Source organism: Naumovozyma castellii, chromosome 4 (genome assembly GCF_000237345.1).
Source record: "Naumovozyma castellii chromosome 4, complete genome".
NCBI lineage: Eukaryota > Fungi > Ascomycota > Saccharomycetes > Saccharomycetales > Saccharomycetaceae > Naumovozyma > Naumovozyma castellii.
Window position 1 is genome coordinate 513,978 of NC_016494.1, and position 12,900 is coordinate 526,877.

Below are 12,900 nucleotides of genomic sequence, written 5' to 3' on the forward strand. Positions count from 1 at the left end.
CAGTAGAAAAAATATTGAGATAGTGAGAAAGATACCAAACATCAAGTGCTATTCCTTAGCTTTGTCCACTTACCACATAATAAGCTTAATAATGTCCGAATTTAGCCTTTCAGAGTATCTAACCAAGTTTCAAACTAGTGATAAGAACAGTTTTCCAATTGTAGAGAACCCATCAAGCGACCTAAACATTGTCATTGACAAGTTAGCTATATCTCCGGAACAGATAGATTCAGATCCTGAGACCCTAGAGCTCTTAATAGACTTATCCCATGGCTTTCCTCATTTGCCCATTAAACTACAATGTCAATTATCAGATTTGGTTGGATCATCAGTATCTGCCCTATCCATCGAAATCGCGGATCAATTAAACTCCTCAACGGATGGGAATAGCTCGAATTCGTTGAATTATCAACAGATAAATGTTCTGATACCGCAATGGAAAAGACACCTTCAAGAATATGGATACTTGATCCATACTATCTTAACTTTTCTTCACGTTTCAATAAGTAAGATTGCTTCCAGTTCCTCATCATCTGTTGCCTCGAAACGTAGGAATAATGAAAATGATAAACAAAATGCAGATTTATTTAAGAGATGCTGTAATCAACTCGAAAGTATCTGTGAATCAATAACTAAAATTATGGATATTAATTTATCTAGAATTTTCCAAACAACACCAGAGAAGGATTTATTTATCAGTCTCTTCTTAAGGCCGTTATTCGTCCTTGTTGAAAATGAGCCAGTGATAAAGATACAGTCGTTGACTATAATCATTCAAAGAATTATTGCCATGGCTGTGAAAAACCATAATCAAGCTACCGTAGTTCAGGATGCGGTAATATCAAGCTTGACATATTTCCAACATCTCTCAGTATTCGATGCAAAACTACTAACCCTCATATCGACAGATTATGAATGCCCCCAACTAACAGAGGAGGTATTGAAAGATATAAGTGGCAAAGTTTTCAATTCGAAGGATACAACTGGTCCGAAGTCTATTTCTACCTTCTTAAGTAAACTTTCAGAATTATCACCAGTAATAATGATAAGACAGATGGGCTCCGTGATAAACTTATTGAACAATAGTTCTGTTATCTTAAGATGTTCTGTCGTAGAATCGTGTGGTAATATTATTACACAATTAATTAAAGAAGATCATTATATGAATCAAGTTATGGTATTAATAGATTTATTAGAGGAGAGGTTTCAGGATTCAAATCCTTATGTCAGAACTAAAGCTATTCAAAATTGTTTGAAAATCGGACAAATGGATCTTAATTTAAATAAAAAGAGATTACGATTTACTGAATTAGCAGTACGTTCATTACAGGATAGATCATCGTTGGTTAGGAGAAATGCGATTAAATTATTGGCAATGCTTCTATTAAAACATCCTTTCAGTGGAATTCATGGCACCCAGTTGAACTTGCCTGATTGGGAAAAACATTTGAAAGATGTAGAAAAGAATTTAAATAAGTTTATGGAGTCTGAACATGCCAATATCGAAGATGATAGAACCCCCGTGGAATCTCAGCAAGACGAAGATGAAGACGGGGACATCTCCATGGATATGGAGGGTGAACAGGAACTTTCGAGATTAGAGGTAGAAGCTGAAAAGACTAACACCGCGGATACGAACACTTTATTGAAAATGAAGTTGATGATCGCATATTATAACGACGCTATCTCTTTTATCAAAAATATACATAATGGTATCAATCTAACTTCAAAACTTTTATTTTCCAAGAATAGAAACGAAGTATTAGAAGCAATGGATTTTCTGGTCCTTTCAGACGCCTACGGATTAAAACCAAGTAAACTTGGTATAAAGAAAATGTTACATTTAGTTTGGATGAAAGGAACTAATGATGAGGGAATGAATATTCCAACTCATCTAATCGATTGTTACAAACAACTATTTCTAACGGCACCAGACGGTTACAACGCCAGGGAAAAGGCTGCTCATATTGCCAAAAATCTTATTCAATTAACTATTGATGCATCTATTTCTGATCTGGTTTCTTTAGAACAACTATTGATAATGATGTATGATCGTCACTTTATTGATGAGACAATCATTAATGTTCTTTGGGCAATCTATAATTCTACGTCCAAGGAACCCTTTATATCCGGCAGTGGCCATAACAAATCATTTGATCGACAGCAAGCACATGGTTCCATTATTGTCTTGGGCATGTTATCGTTGGCTAACAATGAAATTGCTTTGAAGGGTTTAGATTCGTTGTTAAATATTGGCTTAGGTGACGCTGGTGCTCAAGATTTAATCCTTTGCCGTTATTCATGTCTTACTCTAGAGAGAATCGTTGCGAAAAAAGATGTATCCTCAGATCCACCTCTATTTATTATTAGTGAGGAGCATGAAGAAAAAACAATAAAGAAACTATACAATAAGATCATAGGCTATACAAGTGATTTACAATATTATCCTATGTGTGAACAGGCAATAAGTGCATTCTTCACAATTGCATCAAAACCGGATGTCCAAGCGACAAATATGATAAGAGAGAAGACAATGATGACCTTTGGCAAACCGGAAACTAATCTTTCTGGCGATGAATCAGCTATGTCACAAGATTCGTCTCGTTCTACGTCCTTGAGTCAATTATTGTTTATAGTTGGGCAGGTGGCTATTAAAACTTTAATATATCTGGAAAAATGTGAATCTGAGTTCAAGAAGAGAAAAATTGAAACGGAAATATCGAAAGGGAAGGATAAAGTAGGTAATCTTCAAGATGGTGATGTTAGCAATATAAATACGAGTACTAATCAAGGAAATGCGACCACAGATGACGCTAAAGATAATGAACTTGAGATGATCGGTGGTACAAATGAGGATGATTTCACAGATGCCATTCAATTTATTAAGGAGAATGAACTCTTATATGGTGACAATACCCTATTTGGAAAATTTTGCCCCATTGTTGAGGAAATTGTTTCGAATTCAACCAGGTTTAATGATCCAATTTTGTTACGAAATGCTACACTTTGTCTAGAGAAGCTAATGTGTATTTCATCAAAATACTGTGAAAAAAGTCTTCCACTACTTATTACTGTGATGGAAAAGTCACCGGATCCAATAATTCGTTCAAATGCAGTTTTGGGGTTGGGAGATATGGCCGTCTGTTTTAATAATCTTGTTGACGAGAATACAGATTATCTTTATCGCCGATTGCATGATGAAAACTTAATGGTACAAAGGACATGCCTTATGACCGTCACTTTTCTGATCCTTGCAGGACAAGTGAAGGTCAAAGGTCAATTAGGTGAAATGGCAAAATGTTTAGAGAACCCAGATCAAGGAATTAGCGATATGTGCCGTCTATTCTTTTCCGAATTAGCCACCAAGGATAACGCTATTTATAATAGTTTCATTGATATTTTCAGTAACCTTTCTGCTGATGAGTCCTTGAATAAAAATAGCTTCAAGAAGATTATAAAATTCTTACTTTCATTTATAGATAAGGAAAGGTATCAAAATCAACTGAGTGAGAAATTGCTTGGGCGACTCGTTAAATGTGAGTCTCAGAAACAATGGGATGATATTGCATTTATATTAAACAATCTTCCGATGAAGAATGAAAAGACCACAGATATTCTAAAGGAAGGATTCAAATTAGTTGCTGCTAGAGAATAATAATAATATTGATAAGTATATAGATGTCGTTAAAAAATATAGCATGTAAGCTAAATCTAGTAGCCTTCACGGCTATAGAAGATTGTTTGATATCGCGTCATGGTTTAGATAATATTTTGCTATTATGTATGATCGGCTTTCGTTATTCCAGGACATTTTTCGTATAATTCTTCTTCACTGGCATACTGTTTGCCACATAAATAGCAGTAATAGAATTCAGATCTCAAAAATATATTCAGTTTACTGATCTGTTCGCCTATGTTCATTTTTTCGAACATATCTAATTCATCATCTTGAATTCTTGGTAAAAGTTCACTTCTCTGACCTAAAGAGTATATATAAGATCTCCATAATACATTAAAATCTCGTGGATCCATATATGGCTTGTATTGATTATTATCTCCACTAATTGTGAATGTTTTTTTTTGCATCTTTAATAATAAGTTAGTCAAGTCTTCGAATGAAGCGAACGGATCTTCTTCGTTATAATCCATTTTTTCCTAGTAACACCGTTATGTCGTCTTCAATGAAGTTCACGTGTAACGGTTTTGTTTCATTCTATTTCTTCTTTTGCTTCCTTTCCCTTAGCAGCAACTTTCCTTTCAAAATTAGCTTAGATCGCTTGATCCAGTATAAAATATTATAGTTATTGATCTCCCTTAAAATTATAACAACGAAAATACGACACATTTTCCTCGGAGATCTAAACAAACAATATCCTTTATTCAAGCATCATATTAAAAATTGTTTATGATCCAACAATTCATAATTATAGAGTGGTCTTAAAATTTATATAATGGTATAGGCGAACTATTTATACATGTTTAATTAACATATTTTTAAATTTGTGAATAAAACATTCATAATTGTCAACATATTTCATAGATCATAGAAATATTTAATGATTAAATGCAAACCCGTTGACAATTGTTGGAGTCTTTGGAATTCCATCTTCTTCTAGTTGCTTTGCTGTCTCTTTATCAAGGCCTCTTCCCCATAGATCGTGATTTTCACCCAACACGTAGGTCATTGTCTTAGTCATAAACCCTTCAGGACCTAAGTAGTTCAAGGATTCGATTACGTCTTCCAATAAAATTGCCTTCCCTGCTGCAATACCATTCCCTAAACCTGGATGTTTGATATTAACGATGTGTATATGAAAATGATAATATGACGGTTGATAATGAATAAATATTCTTAATTCATCTGGATTGATCGCATAGTTATAACAACCAGGAATGATAGATTTAATCTTATTGTTTAATTTAATCAGCCATTCCTTATGTTCTGGTTTAATATCTCTAATAGATCTGATATCAGTTCGGTAAACTAGAGCAACCAAGTATAGAGAGTCAACACTTAGTCCATCCCATTTCATATCAGGTAAGATAATAAAACTTTCCTCGATCTTATCTTCCTTATAGTCCTTATAAACCACACGTTCTGCCTCTCCACCTTCATAAAGAATATTGTTAACCCATTTTAGTCTCCCACCTTCAGCCATCTCATCAATGTAAGGTTTAACGATCTTCTTATAAATTTCAGGTGTCTCTTTAATTAGATGGAAATTTTGTTGCTCATATTTCTTGATATGAACGGATGTGGCAGGCCAAATTAGGTTTAATTTTGCTGTTGGATTATAGTCCATACTTTGTTTTATCACGGACAACCCCCAGTAATAAATATCATTTGAGGTCAATTCCTTCAAGTCTTCAATACCATTAATACAGGAGTACTCATTTTCACAATGGTAAAAGATTGGTCTAGGATCGCTCACATCTTGAGAAGGTCTTCGAACTGTCTCATCAAAGATAAAATGAGTCTTTTCAGCGGTGACGATGGCATCCTTAGAGTCTATGGTACCAAGTAAGGAAAGGACTTTGGTTTGAGGGTTGGAATCTAAGACTCTAACGAATCTAAATCTTTTAATCAATGAGCCTAAATCTTCTTGTGACATTTCAATTTGCTAGTTAATTTTATTGAGAACTAAAACTGTATTAACCTTAGTAATAGAACGTGAAGCGAAGTCAAATAGCTGTTGCTGTACTCTATAACTATTTGAATTGGGAACTAAGGAAGGTATCTCCTTATAAAGGGATATTACGTATGGATTTTTTTGATTTTTCTAGGGAACCCCTCTTCAGGGTTTCGTATATAGGGCTATATACTACTGAAAATAGGGTTCCTATGCAAATGTGTCAAATGTATTGTATTGTATGTAATATATATAGATACAGTAGCATTGCACTCCCAATGGGTCAGTCGGGTCTCATTTCTAGCTTCTCAGCGTATAGCCAATTTTATTATTTCATCCTTTCAAAAAAATCCACCAGAATAAAAATACAGTGAAAAATGCAATCAGGACAATAGGTGCGTATTGACTAATGAGAAGATCGAAATTGATTTTCTGTGCCGATTTCCTATATCTCTTGGATGATTCTTTCAGTGATGCACTTAAATCGCTCATTTTTTCTAGTGAATCTCCTCTGTATAATAGGTCTTCAATATTCTTGGACATAATTTCCTGAACACCAACTAATTCCTGATTCAATTGATCTAGGTTATCTTGAACCTTCTTATCACTATAGATTCTCTTGGTCTTTTGTAAAAACGAATCGAAATTGACAAATGCATATGGTCTTGTTGTCGTTTTATTAACTTCGTTTCCGTAAGAATGTTGAAATTCTTCAGCGATCTCACTTAGATATGAGAATGCCAAATTACGTGGGTATCCCTTCTCACATACAACAAAATAAAATACAGATTCTTTTCTAATATAATGGATTTCATAAGATCCACTTTCCAATGTGGCTTCTGATGCGGATTGTGGGGTCATTCTGGACATCACCGTCTTTATTTTCTGCTTCTGTTCCATTAACGAGGGAACATTATCATCATCGACTGATGTACATAGTGGAAGTGCTATAATTAATCAAGGAAGGGTTCCATTCAAATTGTTAGTAAGAGGTTTTTGTGGAATTCATCGTGAGACCAGTGATCTCAAGATCTTTCAGTTAACAATTAATTACATACCGTCATCTCTGTAAAGTAGCGTTGATTTAATCATCCTTTAGTTGAATATATAATCGACGACTTTTATTAGCTGTTTTGCTATCCATCCAATCACTTAATTTTTATATCTTCACAAATGATCGATGTTAATAATGTCTTTTTGCCAGCCCAACAAAATAATACGCGTTACCCGTATAGATTACGTAATACTTTTCAGTCGATTAAACGATCCTGTGAACTACTTATAGTTCAATGTTAAATAATATTATAATTATATATTATCCCATATATCTTTGGTTTGCAGCTCATAAGTATCCCATACTTCATCAGTAAAATTTGAAAATGCTTTACCGGATAATTCCTTAAAATTAACACCTCTTTTAGACCATACTTCCTCTGTCTGCATTCTCGACGCTAAACTCTTTTCAATTAGTCGTCTCCCAATTTGTTGAAATTCTAATAATGTGTAGAATGATAGGGAAGTGGATAATATATTTTGTAAATCCATCATTGACGGGGCACAAATACGATCCAGAACCTCCATCAGTTGATTTATAACAGAAGGTAGAGAAAAGTACTGATCAATAGGAATGTGTATATCTCTTGTGGACAGATCCTTCGAGCTCCAGTTACTTTTCGATAATAATATGTTGCTTTTGTCGTAAACCGTCAGCCCACCGAATAGACAACTAAAGATTTCCGTTATGCACCTCATAGGTAAAGAATTTAGCAACCATTGGGCAAAATTCAAATGTGGTGGTAAATGTGAAACACTATTAGAGGAAATATTTTCTTCTTGTTTATCCAGAGCATACAATGTAAGAATCGTGTTAACACATAGAGTTACGGAAAGTAGCCCATACTTTGCAATACCATTTTTAGTTCGAATAGAAATATCCTTAAATAAACACGTTTTAATGTGGTGCAGGTTTAATAGTAGTCCAAGAGTAGGAGATAGAAGTAAAATATCAAATAAATCGATTTGCGATTTCATTCCCTTTGAATCTGTATAATTGGCCCTAATCGGGAAGTGAATTTTGATAAATTCCTCCAGTAAAGCTATCAAAGCTCCTATATCAACGTTGTTGGTTTTCTCATATAATTTATTTATGCAACGGCGACTTGTTATTATAAACGTATCCATACTGGTTTCCCTTCTCATTTCGACCTGATTCGTTTGTGTAGTGTCCCACAGATAACTGTCTGATATGAATAACGGTTTTCCCATATCGAAAGAAACTGAAATATCAGCAAACAGAGTAAACCTCCATATCCATTTCATTATTGCAGTATCTTTATCTGTTGCTAAATAATATACATCATTCAAACCCAAGTTTATGCAGCACCGGCATAACAAATCCACCAACTCGACAAGGTTTGAATGATTCCATTTACCACTTCTCTTGTGATAAACTTTAGAAAAATATTGTAAAAGAAGGAACTGAGCTCTTTCAACGTCACAAAATTCGGAAGATGAAGTGCCATATAAGATAAGAAAAAATTGTTCCATCGGTTCGGGAATTTGATGAGTGAATATTATATCTGAGAGTATCGAAAGAATAATAGCCACCTCAAAAATGGCTTTATTATCGGGAACAGATAATTTAGTTCCATGTCCTCCATGAATTTGTTCAGCTTCAGAATCCTCTCTAAAATACTTTTGAAAATTCTGGATAGTAACTGTAGGATCCAAGATAGGAAAAAAGTCATGAATGCCTTTAAAATATTTATCCAGACAAGCTCTTATGTCCTGCAAAGGAGGCAATGTCCTTGCTACTGATTCCAGAATGCAACCGTCTGTATCTCGATGATCGACCAAAGAATTGACATTATATAAATTTATATTTCTCTTGTGTTTCCATTTTTGGACTTTCGGTAATATTTTTTCCTGTATTTTAATATATTCTTTTCGAAATGGAACTTTCTCAGCAGTTGAAGTCGTATTCCATGCTGTGACCCCAAATGTTATATTACTTCCAGCATCAATATCTTTCATTCTATAATTTAGCAATGGGTTACCTAATACGTTAAATGTCTCATCCATTTTGAAAGGACTGAAGAAATTCCCTTTATCAACATACTGAATAATTGGTAAGGTAACTTTTTCTGCAGGACCAGGTATCACATTCATATTTTCATTCCCATCAATAATAGGAGACAATGAGCTAGTTTCTCTATCAGAAAAGTTTTCATCGACATTATTATCAAATACTTCAGTATTAATAGTACTCTTTCCACTATCTGCAGCTTTTAAGTTTGAAACTTGGTCTGATATTCTTTTATTCATCTCCTCTATCGTCTTTTCGAGCTCTTGTATCTTTGCTAAAAGTTCAATATTTGGCATTTTTCCATATAGTTGTTCTTGTGGGATTGGAATATTAAAAGTTTCGGTATAAATGCATGTAGGGTGCTTCCTCATGAGACATTGATTACATATTGGTTTATTCTTATCACATTTGAGTTTCCTTCCTCTACAGAAAGCACATGATTTGATAGGTTTTCTTCTTCTCTTAAATCCAATGTTTTGTGTAGAACTAGATCCCATAATTTTTCATAAATCTTATGGCGATTGGTGTCTTTTACAGCAGTCCAATACCTTAACTGTTTGTTTAATTCATAACTGGCGTGAACTGAAATTTGGCACGTGAAGCTGAAACTGAAAAAAAAAATAAGCGGAAAATTTATTCTGGTCAGCTCATCGCCTACTTTGCAGCTGAACATCTCTAAAAGAAACCTACACTTTCCAATTTTGCAAGTAGCATAGCCAGATAAAAGTATTAAAACCAACTTTCTCGTCCAAAAGCAAAAATGAAAATTAAAACGATCAAAAGAAGTGCTGATGATTATGTTCCAGTTAAGAGTACTCAAGAATCACAACTTCCTCGTAACTTAAATCCTGAACTCCATCCATTCGAAAGGGCTCGTGAATATACAAAGGCATTAAATGCTACCAAAATGGAACGTATGTTTGCCAAGCCGTTTGTAGGACAATTAGGTTATGGGCACAGGGATGGGGTATATGTTATCGCAAAGAATTATAAAAATTTGAATAAACTTGCCACAGGTTCCGCCGATGGTGTGGTTAAATATTGGAATATGTCCACTCGTGAGGAACTGTGTTCATTTAAGGCTCATTATGGGTTGATTACAGGTCTTTGTGTTACACCAGAGCATCTTTCTAAACAAAAGAATGAAAATTTCATGTTATCCTGTAGTGACGATAAGACGGTTAAACTATGGTCGGTTAATAGTGAGGATTATGCCAATTTAAAGAATGCTGAAGATATAAATACCGCAAGTGGTTTATTGAAGACATATTATAGTGATTTTGCCTTCCAAGGTATTGACCATCACAGATCCAAATCCAATTTCGTTACCGGTGGGGCAAAGATTCAGTTATGGGACAGCAATAGGTCAAAGCCATTAACTGATTTATCATGGGGTGCTGATAATATTTCAACTGTAAAGTTCAACCAAAATGAAACAGATATCTTGGCTAGTGCTGGTAGTGATAACTCACTAGTTCTTTATGATCTAAGGACGAACTCACCTACACAAAAGATTGTTCAAACAATGAGAACAAATGCCATATGTTGGAATCCAATGGAAGCTTTCAATTTTGTAGTTGCCAATGAAGATCACAATGCTTATTATTATGATATGAGAAATATGTCCAGGGCTCTTAATGTATTCAAAGACCATGTCAGTGCTGTTATGGATGTCGATTTCTCACCTACAGGTGATGAAATTGTGACTGGTTCATACGATAAGACTATCAGAATATTTAATACTACGCATGGACATTCAAGAGAAATTTATCATACTAAGAGAATGCAACATGTCTTCCAAGTCAAATTCTCTATGGATGCGAAGTACATAGTTAGTGGGTCAGATGATGGTAACGTTAGACTTTGGAGAAGTAAGGCATGGGAGAGATCTAATGTCAAGACTACTAAAGAAAAGAATAAGTTGGCATATGATGAGAAATTAAAGGAGAGATTTAAGCATATGCCAGAGATCAAGAGAATTAGCAGACATAGACATGTCCCAATGGTTGTCAAAAAGGCTCAGGAGATTAAGAACATTGAAATAAGCTCATTGAAGAGAAGAGAAACAAATGAAAGACGTACTAATAAAGGAAAGGAATTCGTATCTGAAAGGAAAAAACAGATAGTGGGAACAGTTTTCCAGTATGATAATAGAGATGATAAAAGGAAGACTGGCTCTGATAAGTAATGAGTGACCTTTGTATTATATAATGTTTAAAAAGGGATTTAATCCACAATTCATATTTGTTGCGGTTATTTTTATTTACTATAGAAGTATATGCTGTGTTGTATAAAAGGGTTCTTGAAATCTTTTCTATCTAAGGAGAGCCGGCATCCAATAGTTAGAGATATCAAAAAATTAAATTATTACTATTAATAAAAGGAAAGGAAAGGATAGGAATTTATTTCTTCTTTTTTTAATATCATATTGTTACATCGAGAATTTTCCCCACATCTAACACAGAATCGTGGGAAAGGTCCTCCAATAACGGTATAATATCTAATAGTTCATTATCATGCGTGTCAGAAAACCAAGAAGATATTGGGATTGCATGTTGTGGATGGAACATATATGAAGCTGGTGAATTATCAAGAATAATAATATCAGACAAAGGTCTACCTATTTGGGCCAGATTCTTAATATAATTTCCCTCGTAGTTATAACATGCCTCTCTGAAAAGTCTATGATGTACGGAGTTACTCTGGTCCAATATATTTAGTAATGGATCACCATACCTAGAGACACTTGCTGTAAATACAACAACTTCGTACAATTCGCCAACTCTTTTCAAAAATTCATCAACACCAGGTCTCTTTATAACGTAAACATTATGTATCTGATCTTCGATCTCGACAGGTAAAACAAAGTCAGCGGTGCGGACATATTTGAATGAGGAGTGAACTAAAGTCTCATCTAGATCCAAGACTAAGCATTTCTTATTAGAAAATTCAGGTTTCCTTGGGGATAATAGGGTCTTAAAACCAGGGGCATGGTATTGATCTGGTTGTAATATTGTTAAATCTATTAGATCTTCATTGTCATCGCCAGGATATATTTCATTATAATTTGGAACAGTCTCATTCTGTTGATGTATGTCATTTTGAGTAGCATTGTCTATATCCATTGTCGAATTAGAGTAAGTACCATTTGAATTCTGATTTCCTTGGAGGTCTATTGGCACATTGTGGATCTCATACTGTGATGTCGCAATGGAACTATCGTCACTAGGCGATAGAAGGTTTGCATTTTCATTTTCATCAATTTGTTTCTCCTGTACAGTCAATTCATCTTTTTCATCATCCGAATCGTCGATGTTTTCTATTAGATGTGGATTATTGTTGTTATCTCCTCCTTTGTTGGTTTCCTCGATATGAGATCTTGAAGTATGATTAAGAATACCTGTTTCGGTCATTACCATGCGGGGTATTGGTTGTGTACTTTTAGTGTATTGAGGGTCAAATAATTTCGGATAAGATGGTGAGCTACGTTTATTATTAGTAGGTATCCAGTTGTTCTTATTTTGGTAACTTCTTGATTGATGAAGATGTTTTCTTTTTTCGATTATTGTTGAGTTTATTGGATCGGATATGCAGCACAGACTTGAGGATGTTAATCCCATTTGAGGTTTAAAAGGGATTTAAAGAGGTGAACCAAAAAAATGACGGATATATTTATACGTCTCTTGTTTGGAGTTTACTTTAGAACTAGAAAGTGTCTAGATGTGTATTTTGTTATAACCAGGGTTCAATTAAGTTCCTCTGTGCACTCTATCAATGGTATAATTGGTAGGAGGGATTATTAAAAAGAGATTCCCGGAGGAATTCTAATTTTGAGAATATGAGCTGGGATGAAATGGAACAATGGGGTAATTGCTGCTCCTTATTGAATTTGAATTTAATTCCAAGCTCTCTTGCAGATTGATAAGGTATGTATTCCCCAAATACTTAGATAATCAGTTGTGTTATCCTCACTCCACTAGTTGATGGTATTACTCGACAGAAACAACTCAATGTAACGTTAACAACGGAATTGGAATGACCAGTCACTGTCACTACGGGAGATATGTCATGTCATGTTATTATTGCAATTTTCTTTCCTGTTTTCCGAGACCCTACTTTAACCCTAAACTAGCCCTTTTTACCGTTATTTTATCGCTACCGACGATAGCTGAAGAAACGATGAAG

General features: G+C 34.5%; 7 protein-coding genes across 7 annotated transcripts; 2 read left to right on the plus strand and 5 right to left on the minus strand.

Moving 5' to 3' along the window:
* Positions 1-91: 91 nt before the first annotated feature.
* Positions 92-3,655, plus strand: YCS4 (condensin subunit YCS4; the record flags this gene model as incomplete). Its single annotated transcript, XM_003676162.1, has 1 exon — positions 92-3,655. One exon carries the CDS (start codon positions 92-94, stop codon positions 3,653-3,655), a length of 3,564 nt encoding a protein of 1,187 aa, XP_003676210.1.
* A 122-nt stretch (positions 3,656-3,777) lies between these two features.
* Positions 3,778-4,149, minus strand: CMG1 (Cmg1p; the record flags this gene model as incomplete). The annotated part of the gene is made up of 1 exon (XM_003676163.1): positions 3,778-4,149. The coding sequence occupies one exon, from the start codon at positions 4,147-4,149 to the stop codon at positions 3,778-3,780; it is 372 nt and encodes a 123-aa protein (XP_003676211.1).
* Positions 4,150-4,553: 404 nt separating this feature from the next.
* DCS1 (5'-(N(7)-methyl 5'-triphosphoguanosine)-(mRNA) diphosphatase) lies at positions 4,554-5,612 on the minus strand (the record flags this gene model as incomplete). The annotated part of the gene is made up of 1 exon (XM_003676164.1): positions 4,554-5,612. The coding sequence occupies one exon, from the start codon at positions 5,610-5,612 to the stop codon at positions 4,554-4,556; it is 1,059 nt and encodes a 352-aa protein (XP_003676212.1).
* A 351-nt stretch (positions 5,613-5,963) lies between these two features.
* On the minus strand, positions 5,964-6,530 carry SEC22 (SNAP receptor SEC22; the record flags this gene model as incomplete). Its single annotated transcript, XM_003676165.1, has 1 exon — positions 5,964-6,530. The coding sequence occupies one exon, from the start codon at positions 6,528-6,530 to the stop codon at positions 5,964-5,966; it is 567 nt and encodes a 188-aa protein (XP_003676213.1).
* Positions 6,531-6,938: 408 nt separating this feature from the next.
* PDR8 (Pdr8p) lies at positions 6,939-9,212 on the minus strand (the record flags this gene model as incomplete). The annotated part of the gene is made up of 1 exon (XM_003676166.1): positions 6,939-9,212. The coding sequence occupies one exon, from the start codon at positions 9,210-9,212 to the stop codon at positions 6,939-6,941; it is 2,274 nt and encodes a 757-aa protein (XP_003676214.1).
* Positions 9,213-9,475: 263 nt separating this feature from the next.
* Positions 9,476-10,903, plus strand: SOF1 (rRNA-processing protein SOF1; the record flags this gene model as incomplete). Its single annotated transcript, XM_003676167.1, has 1 exon — positions 9,476-10,903. The coding sequence occupies one exon, from the start codon at positions 9,476-9,478 to the stop codon at positions 10,901-10,903; it is 1,428 nt and encodes a 475-aa protein (XP_003676215.1).
* Positions 10,904-11,138: 235 nt separating this feature from the next.
* Positions 11,139-12,335, minus strand: NCAS0D02740 (uncharacterized protein; the record flags this gene model as incomplete). The annotated part of the gene is made up of 1 exon (XM_003676168.1): positions 11,139-12,335. One exon carries the CDS (start codon positions 12,333-12,335, stop codon positions 11,139-11,141), a length of 1,197 nt encoding a protein of 398 aa, XP_003676216.1.
* Between the last annotated feature and the right edge of the window lie 565 nt (positions 12,336-12,900).